General features: G+C 32.3%; 2 protein-coding genes and 1 long non-coding RNA gene across 6 annotated transcripts; 1 reads left to right on the top strand and 2 right to left on the bottom strand.

The window, feature by feature from the left end:
* Positions 1-633: 633 nt before the first annotated feature.
* On the bottom strand, positions 634-4,616 carry LOC114179057 (pectinesterase-like). The gene is made up of 3 exons (XM_028065256.2): positions 3,666-4,616; positions 2,500-2,973; positions 634-1,329 (listed from the first exon to the last, which is right to left on the bottom strand). Exons 1-3 carry the CDS (start codon positions 4,543-4,545, stop codon positions 1,115-1,117), a joined length of 1,569 nt encoding a protein of 522 aa, XP_027921057.1. The 5' UTR covers positions 4,546-4,616; the 3' UTR covers positions 634-1,114.
* LOC146887407 (uncharacterized) lies at positions 1,232-3,167 on the top strand. The gene is made up of 2 exons (XR_014993291.1): positions 1,232-1,371; positions 2,458-3,167. It is a non-coding gene; the product is annotated as an uncharacterized LOC146887407 (long non-coding RNA).
* Positions 4,617-13,056: 8,440 nt separating the features above from the next.
* Positions 13,057-18,352, bottom strand: LOC114179059 (protein APEM9-like). Of its 4 annotated transcripts, XM_028065261.2 has the most exons (8): positions 18,035-18,352; positions 17,845-17,888; positions 16,933-17,049; positions 16,712-16,855; positions 16,561-16,638; positions 15,845-16,127; positions 14,712-15,064; positions 13,057-13,435 (listed from the first exon to the last, which is right to left on the bottom strand). In XM_028065261.2, exons 2-8 carry the CDS (start codon positions 17,850-17,852, stop codon positions 13,306-13,308), a joined length of 1,113 nt encoding a protein of 370 aa, XP_027921062.1. In that variant the 5' UTR covers positions 17,853-17,888; positions 18,035-18,352; the 3' UTR covers positions 13,057-13,305. The 4 variants fall into 4 exon arrangements, with proteins under 4 accessions (XP_027921062.1, XP_027921063.1, XP_085526414.1 ...); XM_028065262.2 differs by lacking the exon at positions 17,845-17,888 and having other exon boundaries at positions 18,035-18,351; XM_085670288.1 differs by lacking the exons at positions 17,845-17,888; positions 18,035-18,352 and adding an exon at positions 17,806-17,824.
* Positions 18,353-19,661: the final 1,309 nt, after the last annotated feature.

Here is a 19,661-nt window from a genome sequence, read left to right as displayed (position 1 = left end):
AAACGACAACTTATACTATAATTAAGTATCATTAATCTTATTTGCGATGTGCTTTGTAGCAGTATAAACAGTTGTTTAATTTCATGCAATATGCATTTTATGACACACCCTTTCTTTTAGTTTCAGATGATTAAATAGCTTAACAGAAAATAAGAGCAGACAAGGATAATAATGAACAATGAACGTCTATACGATATAAAATTAGCAGAAATAAGCAAGATTAACGGCAGGGTCTTTATCTTTTTCTCCATGTCGGTTTAGATATTTTTTTTCTTCTAATTTTCAATTTCAAGCCTCAAATTTCTCGCCACTGGTTTGTGGGTCCTATATAGTAGGAATTATAATTAATTATCAATGGTGTTATTGGCACAAATCACTTTTGTTCTGAAAAGTATACATTTAGAATGACTTCTTAATCCATTTAATCTTTAATCAACTCCGAGATTAAAAGGGTGTTTAGTGAAAAGAGAAACAAATATTTTAAGATGAAAAAAATAATTTTTGTATGATTCCAACATAAAACATTTTTCTACAACCAAAAACAATAATGATATAATCGGGAGAAATAAAGAAATAAAAACATATAAGAAAAATGATGTTGAATATTTATGAAGGTATAGTACAAGATAGAAAAACTTGAATCAGAGACTTTTATACACTTATGCAATGAACACAGATGGGTGCCATTTGGCTACAATTATTCACATATATTTATATACATACAGGATTATCTTGATAACGTCAGAAAAAAAAGAAGAAGTAAAGTACAGAATATTGAATCTTCGTATCTATCTATCTATCAAGTATGATGATGGAGGGATCGATGCTTCCTTCAAGTTCTATCGACAAAAGGAACAGAGTGTCCTTAAGGTAAGGGGAGACGAAACCCACAAATAGAAGTACAGCATTTTGTGTACCCTCTGTACAAGGAAGAGCCCAAAACAGAAGCTACGTCACAATATAGTTGTCCTTTGTTTGAGGAAGTTGTTATGTCCCAATTTGGAAACAACACCACCCAAGTCCTCCCCACTTCACCCACCACACTGACCACACCACACACCACAACACAAGACAACACAACAAAACACATCGGTTTCATCATAGTTTTTGTTTTTCATAAACCTGCGTCAAAGGGCACGCCACTCCCAGGAATCCACGACCCACCGGCTAAGAATTCTCCGACGGTGAACTTTACAGCCTCGGCGCTGGAGATCACGCGAAAGCCTCCCCATTTCACCCTCCCTCCGGTGCCAGCACCTGCTCCTGTGTTCGCATGTTCACCGTAATATAGAGTTCCCAGTGCAAAGTTTCCACTCCACTCAGACCAACCTGTACAAACAACACCACTTTCACTTCTTCAAACGTAGGCACGTAAGTACTCCACTTACTACTTCTAACTCATGTTATTTTTTTTTAGATAAAAATATAGGAGAAAGCTGTTAAGATTAGAAGCATTTTGGTTTCATAAATCTTTATTTTTAATTATTTTAATTACAAAATTTATACAATTTTTTTAAAATAATTTTATTTAAATATTAAAAAATATTTTAAAATTTTAAAATTGATTTTTAAAATTAAACAGGTCCAACATGTGTAAGTTGTAAAAAAATATTATTATACAAGTTAAATAGGATAAAAAAATTAGGGTAAGTTTAGTTTTTCTTTTCTTTTAATTATTTCTTTCTATTTTCTTTTTAATTATATCACTTATTTATATCCACTTTTTCTTTTTCTCTCTGCCCCATACAACACCAAAGGGCAAGCAGGCTTCTGTAGCCAGTTATTATCCTTTTGAACACCCCATCTTTCTTAGAAGAGTATTAATGGATAGTAGTTATATATTTTATATAATTCTCGTTATTTTTCTCTCTTTTATTCTATTGTAGCATACCTAAATTATTTTTATATATATCTTCTCTTCCTTTGCTGTGTACACCTAAAATCATTTTACAACTCCAATTTTTTAATTAAAATAATTATAGTACTTTCTTTTCACTTAAAACTTATTGTCATACACTTTTACTATTAGAAAATTCTCTCTTACTAGTTATCAAATGATAGCAAGGTGTCAAAACATAATTTTACTTAATATTGTCCACTAGTTTTTTTCCTTCTAGCAATTATACTTGCATAATGAAGAAAAACGAGGAGTCCCACTTTAACCCTAGTTTTTCTCTCTCTTCGTAATCCTCGGAGAATATGAAAGTTTATAAGCTCGCTATCTAATGGGTTAAAGAAAATAATAAAACACACGGGATGTGGGTCTTACCCAACAACGAGTAGCCCTTATCTCATGTCTCTCTCCATGGTTTAGATTTTTCTATCTTAAAGTAAAAATAACCCTAAATAACTCCATCTTAAATAATTGGAGTAACCATCTTTAAAGTGATAAGGAAATCGTTCCAACCAATTATAATCTTCATTTTTTACTTGAGATAAAACCCTTTTGTATTATAGAAAATTGATGCAGTTATAGAGTATGAAGAAAAAATGGTGAACCTGCGGGGTTAATCAGGCCATCAAGGGCAGTCTTCATGATGACAGTCCTTGAGTACTTTTGCCATGGGCGACCAAGATAAGTTCTAAAAGAGCCCTGCACCGCTTTCAGGTCCCCAGCTGCAGTTATGAGACAGTTATGGATGATGATGCCTGTGTTCTCGTTAGGGTCGGTTCTTCCTTGTGCCGTCACCGTGTTCTGCTGGTTCCCCATCGGTTTTCTCACGTAGATGTTGCAGTTTTGAAGCACCGACACGGCGTCCCCGAAAATGAAGTCTACGGTTCCGTATATGTCACAGTCGCGGTAGAATTGGCGGTTGGCGTAGACGTATAAGGTGTCTTGATACCCCTTAAAGCTGCACCGATAAAACACCGAGTGGTCGGCGCCGGAACGGAGAGCCACCGCTTGGTGCTTTTGCGGTCCGGCGGTGTTCTCGAAGGTCATGTCCCGAGCAATGAAGCCATCTCCAGAAACAGCTGCAATAATGATCAACGGTTTTAACCTTTTACTAATGAGTACGCATAAAAGTTATAGATGCGAAATAAAATACAAAAAGCTTTTTATTTTTGTTTGTCTTTATCATGGAGAGATATTTCACCGAGTGTAAAGTGAAAATATTTTTGTTTGTGTCACTTTTGAAATAATAATAATATGAGAGTTTATTATGGTTGATTCCAGCGTGAAGGTTACTTTCACTGTTTGGAAAATGAAAAGTTCAGATTGTTTTTTCTTTAAATTTCTTGATAGTAAAATGATAAGAAGTTTTGATTAGGATTGTCCGTAACACTGAGTTGTACAGAAATGAGTACTACTCATGTCCCTGTCCCGACGGGCCCAGGTGATATAGGGTTTAATTTTTATATTAGTGAAAATTTAAATTATTATTTTTACATTTTTTTATCAGTATTATATTTCACATGTTCTGATCGAAAAAGAGAAAAACTAAACATTGATCTTGAGTAGATACTTTTTAGTCATTCAAATGCCATCTTTGAATTTTTGAGCTAGCTAGGTTGATGACAAGGATGGAAAGCTTTCATTTAGGTTTGTTGATATCTAGTTCTAGACACATGCATGACGAGGTTTTTCTGGTATATATATACAAACATAACATATATATACGTGAATGCATGGTTTATATGAATACAAGAGTGGACGATGAACTTACCAAAAGTAGCAGAACGGAATGTAGTGGAACCATCTTGCGCGTTGTCACTACCAGTAACAATAGTAGCACCCATACCATCTCCGATGATCATCAGGTTTTTCACAGTTCTCTTGATATCAATACTCTCTTTGTAAACACCAGCTTTGACGTGCACCACAACACGCCCTTTCCCACTGAGCTTAGCAGCTGCAGCAACACCCTCTGAGATGGTCTTATAGTTCCCAGTGCCATCCTGTGCCACCACAACATCAGCTTTTGATGTTGTTTCCTGAAGAAGCCTTCTGTCTGAATGTGAGATCCATGAAGGGAAGCCATCTGAAAGCAACTTTCGCCCACCATTTTGTTTAGTCGATGACAATGATGTCAAAGTCATAGCCTTGCTAAGGGACAGGGAATTGCTTAGCAGTTTGGAGAAATTGCTTAACATGTTGGGGAAGTAGTTGAGGTGAGTGGGAAGGTTAAATTCGGTGAAACCATTTTGGCATGTTTGATGATTGGCAATGGATGCACTCTGCCAAGTCAACCTGTCATTTAGATTGTTCGAGTTCACTGAGCGTTTGAGCTGATAAAGTGTGTCCTCATAGAGTTCCAAACAATCCTCCCAAGCAGACTTGGATCGCTTGTCCTTGAAATTATTGAGGTCCATGTTTGAGACAAGTTTATAAACCTGCATGGCTTGATCCACGGTGACCTTAAGGGCCAGGTCGTGGAAGGAAGAGGATCTAGCATCTAGGGTTGATAGTGTGTTGGTGGTTTCAACGTAATGTTTGCACACAGAGGGGTAAGGTGTTTCATTGCATGACAATGGTTTGCCATGCACAAGCAAGAGAGAATAAAGAAGACAGTATCCAATGAAACAGTTGAAAAAGAGGTTTTCCATATGGAAAATGCAATGATCGAAATGGCTTTTGAATTGGTGAGCTTTCTAGGAAACAGAGGATTTTCGTAGAAATGTTTGAGTGAAAAGTGCAAAGAGAAAGGTGCTATATATAGCCTCGAACATGGCATTGGTAGGCCATGGGGTTATACATATATGTGGATATAAAAGCGCATGAGGAACCCACATTAGGGTTTTCCAATTGAAAAGTGCATGGCCATGTCATTTGGGGGGGCATGCATGATGTTTACGTGATAATGTTTTGTGTTACAAATTAGTCAAATTCAATTAAGGGAAAGAAAGGTGTGTCTATGACATTAGTTGAAGCAGCGAAGCTAAGCCACAAGTTTATTCAACTTAGCGTGTGATGCAATTTTTGTGCCACGTAAATTCACTTTTTGGGACTTTAGAAACTTTTTGGCCACGTAGATTTCATAAAGTGGAAGTGACAGACGCAATGTAAGAATTAGATAATGGTCCATCCACTGTTATGCGCTTTTTCTATTTCAAAGTATGAGTTTAGTCGCCTAAATACAGTAGCTAGAGGCATTTAGCTCTCACTTTCCCATTGGATCCCACTCGTTTTGGTTCTCTAATTACATCCACGTATTCTCTCTTGCAAATTGATGAAACTTCTTTCAAATTAAGTATGGGAATCTTGTTATTATCACTTTTCCATCAAGCTTTATGACTACCCAAACTCTGTGGTATCACACTATTTCCTCTAAATTTGGTGTAGTTCCTTAAAGTTAATCTTCAGTCACGTTTCTTTGAAATTCAGGCACAACTTAGCATGAAATCTATAATTTTTTGTACATTACTCAACAATTTATATGTTTTTAAAAAGAAATGGTTCGTAAGATGACATTAGGGCTCTGTAATAGGAAGTTACAGTAAGCACAAAGTAAACTTCTGAAGTATATACAAGCCCAAAGACTTTAATTACCTGAGATAATACCATATATACTATATATGTAATAGTAAGTGTTATTTGGAAGATGTCTGTATAGAGTTTATCATGAAAGCAATTAAGCTGAAATAATGTTCTGTTCATTACCTTCAATTTACTTTCATAAAAATTACAGAAAAACCTCTTCGAATAAGTTTGTTTCCAAATCTCTTAATCACAACAATTCCTTTCTGTTCAATTATTGTCACACGTCTACTTTATCTCCCATCTCATTTTTTTCTTCTTATTCATTATATACTGTTTCTTGTCACTCATTCTTTTCTGCAGCAGTAAAGGAGAACATTTTTTTTCTTTAAACCAATGATTTACCATTTATCAACCAACCAGACAAGGGTATGTAATCATAACTTATTCAGCGTACTTTGAAAAATCATGTTACGAAGACTTTGCAAACTATAGAAGGGGCCAGAGCTAGAGGGATATATATTTAATTAAAATTTAATAAAATCATTCGTGTAAGTAAAACACAAGGCAATACAGACTTAATAATATTGATGTTTCTTCACCTCCCTCTTGTCACATCATCTTCCAATAATATTAGGTGACTTTTCATCATTATGAATTATTTTCGTAAATAAACAAACAAATAAGATTAACGAAAAAGACGTGTTGTTGTCTTGGGAAAAAAATGCTTTTTCATTCCTACATTTGTTTTGCATTCAGACCCAACCAGAGAGACCTAGAGAGGAGGAAAAAGATAGAGAGGGTGGTTTCATTAATTAGTTGCAGTCCAATGGTAACACAACACAACAAAGTAGCTTCCTAACACATGAAATTACACGTGAAGGTTTGCTTTTAGGGTTTTGGTATTAGGGTTCTTCATTGTTATCTAAATCAGAGTAATTAATTAGGTGACCGTCACACAGTGTTCTCTCCCCCCCTTATCCCAACAGGGAAATTGCAGATTGATACGGTTGTTGGTGAGTCGTCTACATTTTTCGTGTATAAAATACTGTACACTTTTGTCGCACCACGTGGCACCCAACACCTCATTCTTATCAAACTTTTCTTAAAAAACTATATATATTACAATGAGTTGTACACGTGTGAACTTAGTGGCCTCAATTTCTTGGTATTCGGTTTGGATAATTTCTCCTTGTTTTGCCTCTACGTCGTTCTTTAATATGTAATTAGTCGAAAGTAATAATATATAGTCATTTTCGTAATCTCTTTCATTAGGACAAAGACTACTCCAACCACCAAGGCATGCAAAGCCATTTCCATGATGAAAAGTAGTGATCCATAACAAAACATGGTCGTCAAACAATTTAGGATTAACATTGGCCACAAATTTTATTTCTACAATTTTCTTTAAATAAGCTTTCCTCATCATGTTTAAAAATTAGGTGAAATAGATTTTTCGTTTACAAATATTGGCTTTGTCTTAATTCTTTTAAGAAATATAATATGTTATATTTAATGTAATACTATAATGAGTAGTGCTATGCGCATGTGAATTTTTTGAACGACGTGTATATCACATAATAATAATCACGAGACATCCGTTACGTAGGAAGTACTGAATGCATTATTTTAAGATTTTTTTAAATAAAATTTATTATTAATATTATAGTTTTTGTTACTGGGAAATTTAAATATTAGTTTTTAACTAATTTTTTTATTTTATTTTTGTCTCATTTTATTTACTATTTTTTATTTATTTCTATATTTATTCCACGAATATAACCATATATATGTCTAACCTATAGTTGTGAGATCAAGGTTTAACCATAGTTAGATTATCAACCTTAAACCGTCACCTTCACCAATTAAATTAAAAACTCTGTTTTAAAAATATTGGCTTACTGTTATAAGGGATTAGGGGTGAAGGTGTGGACTTCTCAAATTCTAATTAACATTAAATCTCTATACTTCCTAAATTCTTTTGGTTCATGGATTTGTAAGACTAGTTTTGAGCAATTTTATCTTTTAAGAATTTATGAGGTGAAAAAACAAACATCTTAAAATCAATCAATTTATTAAGCATTAATTAATTTTAATTTATGAAAAAAAAATATTTATGGTATATTTGTAAAAAAAAATAATAATTAACCATGCATGCTCTTACTTTAATATTTCCTTATTAATAGTTTTGTATCTAGAAAGTATTGAAATTTACTAGCTATTGAAGGGTGTTAAATAACGTTTTTTTTTTCTTTTTTGAGGTTTTAGTGCCTCTAATATCTTTACAGTGATTAGAATGATATTTGTGAGATGTTAGTAAATATGAAATTTCAAGGATTTCGAAAACAACTAAAACACAGTAAAAGCATTTATTTCAGATATTTATCTTGGACTTTGGTTTTTCTATCAGCAACAGATAAATATCTTGGACTTTTGACTTTTGTAATCTGAAGCTAAAGTTATTAAATGCTCTTTACACGTAATAAAAAATTCTGGCATCTATCAGATTTCATACCATATGCGTATTTAACACTTTGTAATTCATCTATTTATTAGAATTCATGCTTAAATTCTTCTGCATCGGGTAAGGTTTTCAATTTTTCTTCCTTCAACATTTTATTTTCTGGACTTAGCTTTGGATTAAGCTTATCTCAACTAGAAGTGATAAGAAACATCACAGTAAGTGTCTTCCAGAACTTATGCACTAAAGACACTGCATGTACTTTTATAAAGTGGAAAAGGAAAATTCTTAATATATACTCTCATCCATTCAATTATGCATATACATGTCACATTGTTTTCATATAAACTTAATCTAATGGAACCCATCAAATCAAATAATTGCCATTATATCCATGAGTAAGCAAAGTTTACACTAAACAACAACCCATTTAATTATTTAAGAAGAAAAGTAAGAACACAGGGTCCAAACGAATTAGTGAAGCAGATCATGACTTGGTAACAAAGCCTCTGCATTGACTTTATTTTGCAAATTATCATATATTGTTATAATGCGTGCTGCCATAGCCCTTTCTTTGATCATGTCTCTGCCTTCTCTTTCTCTAATTTTGGCACTACTCTTGTAGTCTTTTGTGAACCTAATGATTCTGTTTTATAGCCTTAGAAGTACTACTTTACATAGGACTTCTAGGGCAATTTTTTTTTTTCCGATCAAAAGTGGATTTTAAACTTAATTTAATTACAGAATTAATTTAGGAGGTGAAATTTATGATTACTTATATATTATGAAATTATCTTTATATTTTGTGCACGTAAAATTTCAATGATTTTCATCATGTAATGTATAGAATGAAAATTTAGCGTTTGGCATTATGGTGGTGCCAGACCATAGTTGCAACAAAGTTGCAAATCCATTAACTAGATCATAATAATTACTAAGTATTATGTGAAGAAGATGGATACATTGAAAATTGTTGCCATTATGTGGACCTGATTTCAGATGAAAATGACATGGTTCTGTTGGTGTCTGCCTCTTAGAATTAATGGTAATGATAGAACTGGAATAAGAAGTGATGATAGAAAATCTAAGTATATGGATTCTTTTTTTCATTCTGATACACATATAAGCAAATTTTACGAGAGTAGAACTATGTAGGATCTGTGAAAAAAAGAAAGAAAAAGATCACTCAAATGCAAAAAAAGAAGGGTGAAATCACGTTCGATATGCATGAGCAAGATTATCTTTATCTTGTATAAAGCCAAATCATTCTCTTAAATCTATCGTATAACAGTTCACCTACCCAATCAATTAATTTTGTGGTACCTAACTCTTGCAGAGATGATGGTAGAACTTCTCCATAAATATTTATTCAGAAAAAATAATTGTAGGAACAAAATTAAGGAGTTTCTTAATAAATTAATATTATTAGCTTATATAAATTAAAAATAATAATATTGTATCTTTCTTTTTCAAATCAAATAACATAAAAATTTAATTTTCACTTATTTATTTATTTTTGTTCCAACAATCTCTATTTTATCATTTTTTTTCTTTTCCTAATTACATAATTTCTCGCCCATTATTTCCTTTTTGTTTTAAAAATTACATAGTGTAAAGCTTCAACTTTCCTTCATCAAATTTTGAAAAAGAAATAAACAACAAAGACAGTAAACAAAAATATTAATATAGTTTTAATATATATATATATATATATATATATATATATATATATATATATATATATATATTATATATATATATATAATCTCCCCTAATATTTTCATGTCGACATTGAAGGAAAATGGTTTGTTGTGTATGTTCATTTTTTAGAAATTTAACCAAATAACTTTACACTAAGAAAACAGTTATTTAACAAAAATAAAAATAAAAAAATTCTAATTAATATAAATAGTTTTATAAAATTCATTTAACCCATTTTGACTTACCCAAATAATGAACAAAAATGTTTTATCTTTTTATTTGGTATTTATTCAGCCAATGTTTTTTTTTCATTTTTTACTTATTGCATTTAGTCCATGAGACATAATGATCTATGTCAATCCACTCACCAGTGCAATCCAATAACTAGTTAAATAATAATAAAAAAAAAGAATATATAACAAGCAATGCAACATTTGTTGGGCCTCAAAGCCCTGACAAAATGGAGAATCTTTTATTTGAAGAAAAGTAGTTTTGTAAAAAGACATGCAAAAGGATTAGGGTTTGTGTTTGGCGATGGGAGGGCCAATGAATCACCATCCTTGACCAATCATATCCCTTCATTTATAATTAATAAGCCAAAAATAACTCATTGGTCCATTTATTATTTATAAAGAATATATATATATTAAAAAATGTATCACCCTATGACTCTTTCATGAAAGATCATCTAACTCATTCATTAACCTCTCTTTATAGATAGATATCCAACTCATCAATTTAAAATATGTTATATTTTCTTTCCAAAATCTTTTTTTATGTAAATAAAAATTAATATTTGTGTACCTTCTCGCAAGTTGCATCGAAATACAAAATTTTATCCAATAAATAAATTAGCAATATATCCGACGGTTCTAAACCATCCAATACTAAATCATAATTCATGCTAACTAATTCATTAATTATTATTATTGTTGTTGGATAAATTATTAAATTTATATGTACATTTATTCGAAAATGAAAATAAAAGATGTATTTGACCGAAAAATTAGTGTTTTTTGTATTGCTGGAGAAAGATGTGGGTCATGGTATGAGACAGGAAACCGAATGCAGTGCCCCTTAAGTTTGTTTTATTTTCTTATTTAAAGGAAATCCAAAAAAAAATTATTATTAGATTAAAATGATTATTTCTATTTATTTTTAAGGTTTGAGAACTGAAATATACTTCAGACACTGAAATCATACTTAAACATACCGAACTCTTTGTACGAATTCATATAGAATCACAAATTCCATTTCAGTAAATTTTTTTTTCTTAAAAAAGAACTGGTCTCTAACTATCAATGGATCATATCCTCTGGATTCGTACCAATATATGGTTATTATATCAGACATATCCTTATATATGAATAGCCTTGTTATATATATAAAAAAAACATCTTATTTTTATTTCTTTGCAATGCTTTTAATAAAAATAGTAAAAGTATACAGTTTTATGGAGAAATAATATGACAACTTTGCAAATAAGAGCAAAACTAAAATTAAAAATGAAATGAGAAGATGATTATGTGTGTATATGGGAAGAGGCGATGGAGATAGGTGAAGATGAAGTTGGTATGTATATTGTAGGGTTAAGTGTGGAGTAGAAACAGTGGTCTGAACAGCTTTATAAAAATGGATAACTATATTTTGACAAACAAAATTTCACAAATAACTTTTTTAGATAAAAAATATATTACTGTTATTTTATTTTGATAAAACATAAAAAAATAATCTATTTAATTTTATTTTAAAAAATTTTATCAAATTTTTCGAAAAAACAAATTTGTCAACAAATAATTTTTATTACGAAAATAAATGAAATTACCCAAAAAGTCAAAACTGAATCCTATTTGTGTGCTATGTTGGCCAGCTTCTTTGTTTCCAAAAGTCATGACGACACTGAATATTGAAATGAAGAACACAAAATAATGAAGTTTGTGTTGGAATTTTCCTTATTCATAGTCTACACTAATAAAATCTTGTACTTTGCCTGTTTCTTCTCTGTTTCTTATCTTGCACTCTAAGTACTACTTGGAATAGGAGATGATATAAAGTGTCTTTCGATTTAAATTAAAGTATTCAAATTACTTATTGGACATTATGTCATACCTTTTTTTAAATTCAATTAAAACTAAAATTCATCACTTTATAATTAGCTAAAAGTGTATAATAAATTCTTTTTTAATTCCAATTAAATATAATTTACCTTAATTTTCTAACAAAAATATAAACTCATATTTTATATGTCATAGATAGGAACTGAATTTATTTTGTTCGAAAATCGTATAATTGGAACCCGTCTTAATTTATTAATTACATAACCTAGGAACTCTTTGTATATAATTTTTTGTTTTTCCATTTGTTGTCAACTAGCAGGATTTAATGTGTGAAAGTTACTTAGAATGTGCAGTATTCACATAAATTCATAACATTATTTAGTTATATATTAGATTTACATAATTCATCTTATCTTTATTTTATCTCTTTTTAGGTTGCGCAAAAGTTATACAAATTTATTTTACAAATAAATTTCACAAAACTTATTATATCAGTGATATAAAATCATATTTTGTTGGGTATTATCGTAACAAAATACATCTAAATTTTGCAATTGTAGATGTGTAGGGCCAATTTGTCTCTACCAACCGGTCATAGGTTTGACAAAAACAAACAATTTAAAAGGCTGGTATGTTTGAGCAGACAGAGAGAGCCTCAAAGTTTAAGTAATATTAAATAATTAATCTATTTAAGTAAAATTTATCTTTCAAAATATAGCCTTTCTATTTTTACTATTTATTATTTGGTATACATATGTATTGTAATTATTTACACAATATGATGAAGATTAAAGTGTTTGTTGTTATGAATAGGATAAATTCTCAACATTTTTATCTTTACATATATTTGATCTTAAACTTGAAAAATTGGCCATATCACACACACATTGTGTTGTCATATCAACATTATGAGATTGAACCAGCATCTTATTTTAATCAATGTCCATCAAATAACTAAAGTAGCTAATCTTATTAATTAATTTCCATATATTAATTGTTGTCATACATTTCACCAGTTCACATTCTGCCTTGTAAATAACGAATCAAATACTTTAAATCAAATACTTGTACGATACATTGTATCAAATTGAAGTTACATTTCCTTAGAAAATAAGAAGTTATACAACCATTGCAACCTCTACACTTTTAAATTCAATAGCGTCTCTTTGACTGGCTTAGCAATCACGTCTGCACATATAGTTTAAATATACCAACTCAAATGCTATAATTTCCTGGTGCAGGCTTAACAGTCAAGTCTGCATCCAAATTGCCCTTTGGAAAAATTTTCACCAGTACATTTATTTGGTAAATTATTACTTTTAACCGGGTTCTGTAATTTTGTCCACTTTTCTATGGATAGAAAAATAGTGTTAAAACAATAACCAGTTGGCCACGGCAAAAATGTAGAGTTTAAGGACAAATTATGGCAACACTTCCTGACATATAATGCAATTATACAATACTTCACTTTTTTCTGACATAATATATAGCTACAGAATGATAAATTAAGAAAGTTTGTACTGATAGAAGGATGAGTGGTGCTACATTGTTACATATATTGTTATCCAAAGGTGCAATTGATTAGCATACTGAAACTTTGGTTGAGGATCAGTTGTGTCATGACAAGCTTCTGATTATGGAAATGCTCGGTCAAGAATTCCATCATGGCCTCACTGACCTTGACGTGTTGCAGCAGATGGCGGTTGAACAGCTGCCAGAGGATTTACTTGGTACGAAAACGCAAGCTGCCACAAATCTACCAAAGCCCTCTTTACGGAGATAGCTTGTCTTCTTAAAATCCTAAATCACGAATAGTCTCAGTCATTCAGAACCATGTAATCCCTATGAAGCACAAAGAGCGAGCAAATATATATTGCAGAACTTGCTATAACCTTTATAAATCCATTCAATGAGTTTGGCTACAGTAAACAATGCAAATTATTAATTTAGTATTCAGTATAATACACTTGCTTGTTAACCAAGGGTGCCTCAACCCCAAAATAAATAAAATGGTCTTCACCATGACACAGCAGAAAGAGAAATGGATTTTACTCATTATTATAACAGATTCCATAAGAACGTAGATACTATATTGGAAAATCTCAGCCTTAGATGGTTAAAAGAGAAATTACAAGAGACTGAAAACCTCACACGAAATATAGGTCAATCCATTGAATAACATGGTTCTTGAGAGAAGGTTACGAAATATCCTACAAATTCTGTAACTAATAATACTAGGAATCACAAGTTTTTCAAGTCAAAAAACATAACTCAAGCTGCCTGCTCAAAATCTTGATGTCCATCAGTTCTAGGTATGGTCTAAAACACTCCTTTTCAAGTTTTAACATTATAATATGGGAGTAGTTGACAGGTTTGGAACACTGGGAGGAATGAGAAGAAACATATTTAGGAATCTGTCATCCATTAAGCAAGTTGTCATCTATTACTATGTGATTCTAAGCTTCTTATCATCACGGAAAATTGTTATTAATTCTTATTCTCTTGCCCTAAATTCTAAAAAGTTGTCAGGGGCAGAAAAGTTATGGGAATTTTGTTAGGACCATCTTCTGGTTTTTCTTAGGAACTTTTCAAAGGTAGCATGATTCTCTCCTATCTCCACAGCAAAGCTAAAATCTAAACCCTTTCAACATATTCTATCTATTTCTTGGTTACTCTCAAATGACCAATCAGTGCTTCAGATCTTCTCCCAATTTCGGCTGCACACAAAATTAACTGGGGAAAATTTGATTTGATGTTTGGAGCTAGGGCCCCATAAAGGGAAGACAGGATGTAGCTCTCTTTTGAATCAGGAATCTATTAAATTGCTTGAGGTAATAAATTAAACAAGGAAACAAAGAAATACAACTATACAAATCAGAATAATAAAGGTCCTAAAGAGGTGATATTTTGCCCAAGATGAATTATAGCAACTAAACAGGTAAGAACAAATATGATTAATATAAAACTAAAGATGATTTTGATATGAAATGGTGATTGTATCCTCGAAGATGAGAGGATGCAGAAAACAGATATTAGAGATACATTCTACCACGGAGCTAAAAATTTAATTGAGTACCTTTTTATAGTGGCTTGCTTCTTTCTGAAAACATAGTAGATGAACAGTAGTAAACAACCAAGCATGATCTTCCCACTAGTTATGACAAACTTAGTAGAGCCAATCTTCAAATGGATACCACGGAAGCAACAGAAACATGTTTCTATTTGTTTAGACAATTTTATAAGAGCATTCTTGGACCTATTACTTTCATTGTTTAGATGTTTGGTTTTGGAGGCTTGAGGTAATCCTTCGGACATATTTCGTTCTTTCAAAGAATAATCTTCATTTCTATTTGTAGGTGACTGAGGAAAAGGTTGTGACACAATAGTACTTTCAGGAGAATGCATGGAATATAACCTTCTCAGAAGTCCCTAAAAAATATAATGTCATAGAAATAGTTAGCAAATCTGAGGGAAGCACACTGCCTAAGAGCAAACAAGGCAATACTTACAAAAAGACTAGAAGAGTTTATTATTTTTAATTTACAATAAAGGACCAAATAGAGTGGTTATGTCAGGAATAAATTTAGGGAGTATTATAAACTCTGCAAGTTTAATATAGAAGGAGAAAAAAGGTCAAGTTATAATTTTAGTGTGGGCAACTAAGTTAAATCAGTTATTGTATAGGCTATAAATAAGCCCTCTATTGATTTGGGAGGAGTTTTTGAAATAATTCTTTTAAATGGACTTTTCCAGTGTGAAAATGAGAGGGCTGCTTTAGATGGCATACTTGTATTTACCTCTGATTTTGTATGAGTCTGATGCTTAAATAAATAAAGAGGACTACTAACATATAAGCTATTGCATTAAGAGAATGGTTGTAATATTTAGAGTAGTTATTAAAGCTAGAGATAAAGTTTACCAATGAAATAACCACTGCAGACAGCAAAATAAACAACAGTATTTATAAAAAAAAGAAGCTCGCCAAGTAATTTTTTCAAATGTCAGCTCAGACTAATAAATTTAACGTACCGATAAAAGGATACATCTAATTCCTTCCACCAATAAAGACAAAAGAGAATGCAGTGAACTGCTTTATTTCAATTAATCAAAATTACACCATAACTTTGTTTCTCATTTCTAATTTCTAATTCAAATGCCTGATTACAAAACCACTAATATGAAAACTTGATTTGTGGAGAACATTCATACCTGTCGATTTTCCTCAGGCAATGAAGAATTCTCAACCCAGGAGATTGCAAGATCTACATCTTTTCTAACTGTTGCAAGAAGTGTGACGGAATAAAGCTCGACAACTTCCACATATTCATTAATTTCAAGAATTATGTGTCTTTCTTCTATACTTCCATCCTCTACATTTGTCTCTTTAATGACTGCACAATATCTTGCATCTTCAAGACTCCATCCATTGAGGAAATCCTCCACAAATTCTTGAACACCAAGCCCAGAACCTTGTGCAATTTGAAAACAAGCTCTGAACCAAAAATAATAAAAAGAGGTAGTATCACTCTCCTTACACATGGTCTTTCACTAATACCTTGTTTGTAGACATATCTATATGGAAAAAATAAAAACAGTACAACCCTATTGTCAAACACTATAGAAAGGACAAGTGTCCTGCAGAATCATGATCCGGAACGAATAAGCTATCTCGGGTATTCAGGTGTTAGGGATGAAATGTTCACATCAAGAATAAAAATAAAAAATGGCAATCATACATGACATAGGGTGTGTTTGGAAACCTGTTCAATCCACAGTGATAGGGAGTATTAAACTTTGCAATGCCTAAATGGACAAGGTGAGAATCAAATTGATTGACGCTGAACATGAATTAAGCTGAAGCCAACTCGTAAGGCACGTGAAATTGTTATTAACCAGAAGATGTTAAAGAAAACAAGCATACCTACCCAGTAAGAAGAACACGGGGAGGAATAGCTTTGACTGAAATGAAATGCAGTCTAAGTTGATCGAGAATGTGTTGATTCCTGCAGCAAAGCAACGATGATTCAATTTTAGAATGAACTGTGGAGAAGATAGAGATGAGAATGTAAGAAAAACCTGGGAAGGTGGATAAGTGCCTGGAGTAGCACCATGGCAGTGGATTCTAGCATATCTGGAGTTGCAAGGGAGGCATGACGCAAGCGTTCCAAAATAGAGGATGCAGCTGATGCAGCTTCTTGGTACATAGAACAGACAAGGAAGCTGCATCGGAAAAAACACAATCATCACACAGATTCTGGTTTTGGGTAGTTCTACAATTGATTCACTTATTCCATTACCTCTCTGAAGCCTCAATTTCATTCCATATAGCAGCAGCTTCAGAGTCTGATTCTGACTCCAACTCCGTCGTCTTGATTTGTATCGACTCGGTCCTAATTTGCATAGTCTCCTCCTCACTTCACCAATCAAAAACACAAAAAGGGGAAAATCAAGAACACCCTTTTCTTCAACTATTCATCTATGTATTATCTATTACATAATAATCAATGGTTTCATGTTGCATAATCTTCTCCCTTTCTCTTTGTTTCTTCCATTATTCTCTCTCTCTCTCTCTCTCTCTCTCTCTCTCTCTCTCTCTCTCCTCTGCCAGCAACGCCACTAAGACGGTGTTTCAAGTTTTAAAACGTTTTTTTATTGGGCACTACAAGAAATTTTTTTTATACCGATCAATAAGAGAGAACTCAATCATATAGAGGCAAAACTGACATGAAAAAGAAACTTAAAAACCATCTAAAAAATCCATCATACAAAGAAGAAGATATAAACCTGAGGATGCTCTGCTCTGAAGGGTGGAATAGCAACCAGCAACTCAAATAAAATGAACCCAACATTTTTTTTTATTGATATAGTTGTCTTTGCTATTCTATTCTGTGCAATGTTATATATCAGGTTGTCCTAGCCAGATGATGACATTTCTTGTTCCAAACAAATCAATTATGGAATTAAATCTATACCAATGCGAGTCATTCTCTTTTTTCATGGCCATTTCCTACCTCACCCATGTAACCCACACAGTGCGGACTCTAGCCCCTATATCCAAATACAAATTTAGATACATTATAATCCAATGATTCCCACCCGAAACAATCAAAAAATATGAACCCAGTCACGAATCAAAAAAACACCAACAAAATCGACTTAAAAGTGCACACATAGATTCCACAGATTGCCAATGATAGCAACTCGAATACCAACTCATAGCTACTCAGCAGCCTCATCAATTTGGCTTTAACAACTGTTGACCCAAAAATAATCCAATTAATATTCAGACCATAGCCAGAAATCAATAAAACAGAGACAAAGAGGAGCAACCAGTGGCCAATGGCTGTTTATAGCTTAGGTTTTTCGTGAACGAAAGAGAAGGGATAGAGGCATAGATACCTTGGGCTGCAGCTATAGAGCTTCGGATGTAGACACTGCTGTTGAGTGAATCTCGTCGGCGATGAACGGCTGAGGCAGAGGGTGCGTAATCGTTCTCACTGTTGGGTCCTATTCGGTGAAGTGTAGTGCTTTTTCTGTTCCCCCTTATGGGTTTCCTCTCTCAAACCTGTATATTGTGTCCCCTCCACCTGAGTGAGTGCGTGAATGAATTAGTGTGTGCCCCCGTGAGTGAAACGTGAGAGAGTAATTAGAATCGTGTGTGTGTCAGTGAGGGTTTGGGAAAGAGAAGGAAAAACCTCCTGTGTGTGCCGCGTAGGGATGGCAACGGAGCGGGGCGGGGCGGGTACGGGTATCATGATCTCATTCCCATCCTCATAATAAAAATTCATCCCCATTCCCATTCCCATCCCCAAATCCAACGGATATACAACTTTTGACTCATCCCCATCCTCACCGGGTAACAGGTATTTTCTTATACCCATACCCATACCCATTTTTTTATTGTTCCATATATCAATTAAATATTTTTTATAAAAAAAATTTAAAAATCACACCAACGGAATCATGATACTATCAAAATATTCAATATTAAAATAACATACTCTTTTTGATTTTCATGATGTCAAATATTAAGAAAAATATTATAATAGTATAAATCTCAAATTAAAGTATCAAATAACAACTAAAATAAATTCAAATAATTATATAAAAGCTAAAAAATTACACATTACTAAAATTTTATAATAACCAAAATATTTATTAATTTTACAAATGATCAGTGGTTTCATTTGCATTCGATCCACCTACACATAGAAAAAAAATGAAAAATTAGATATGATATAATAATTGAAATTGAAAATTTTAATTACTAGAATATAATGTACCTTCTTCATCAGATTCATTTTCACTCATGAGAACATTTTTCCTTTTAATTTTTTAACACCTACAAACACCAAATGTAGAATATTAGATGAGAATTCACAAAAAATACTAACAAAAAATATTAATAAATTTGAGTAACTTACCTAAATGGTTTGAGTTCCATATCCAACTTCTTGTACACATCAAAGCCTCTATAGTAATATGATGAAGTCGACTACGGTGAGAAGTTAATATCTGACCACCAGTACTAAAAGCAGATTCAGAAGCTACAATTGTTATTGGAATAGCTAAAACATCCCTTGCAATTGCTTGAAGGGTTGGAAACTTTAACCCATTTGTTTTCCACCATGATAGGATATCAAATTCTTGTGTAACCGGCAAATTATCTTCTTCCAAGTAATAATCCAACTGTTTTCATAACTGTAGTTCTAGATTTTTTCTTTTTTGCCATAAACTCTAAAAATTCATTCGCATCATTATCAACATCCTTTCCCAACTCCAATGATGTAGCTCTATAAGAAGAAGTTTCATTCTTTTTTGATTGATATTCCAAAACCAAATCATAGCACATTTGACGAATCCTACTAAGTTTCAGATCAAAATCATTACCATACAATTTATAAAAATAATATTCTAACATGTCCATCTTGTACCTTGGATCTAAAACTGAAGCAATTGCCAATATATCATGAATAACACTCCAGTAACTTTCAAATTTCTTTAACATTTGTATTGCCATATTTTG

The sequence above is a fragment of the Vigna unguiculata genome, chromosome 3, assembly GCF_037176805.1.
Source record: "Vigna unguiculata cultivar grain cowpea cultivar isolate G323 ecotype 2 chromosome 3, ASM3717680v1, whole genome shotgun sequence".
NCBI lineage: Eukaryota > Viridiplantae > Streptophyta > Magnoliopsida > Fabales > Fabaceae > Vigna > Vigna unguiculata.
The sequence above is the reverse complement of the archived record's forward strand: the minus strand, read 5'-3'. Positions and strand labels throughout refer to the sequence as shown.

Bases quoted from the DNA above. Each gene is read 5' to 3' on its own strand.
- LOC114179057 (XM_028065256.2), bottom strand. From the start codon at position 4,545: ATGGAAAACCTCTTTTTCAACTGTTTCATTGGATACTGTCTTCTTTAT. The intron at 2,974-3,665 runs GTAAGTTCATCG...TCATTATTGCAG, and splicing joins ATTCCGTTCTGCTACTTTTG to CTGTTTCTGGAGATGGCTTC. The intron at 1,330-2,499 runs GTTCACCATTTT...TTGTTTGTACAG, and splicing joins TGGCCTGATTAACCCCGCAG to GTTGGTCTGAGTGGAGTGGA.
- LOC114179059 (XM_028065258.2), bottom strand. From the start codon at position 17,484: ATGTTGGGTTCATTTTATTTGAGTTGCTGGTTGCTATTCCACCCTTCA. The intron at 15,065-15,844 runs GTATGAATGTTC...TATATTTTTTAG, and splicing joins TGCCTGAGGAAAATCGACAG to GGACTTCTGAGAAGGTTATA. The intron at 13,436-14,711 runs GTACTCAATTAA...TTCGTGATTTAG, and splicing joins AAGCAAGCCACTATAAAAAG to GATTTTAAGAAGACAAGCTA.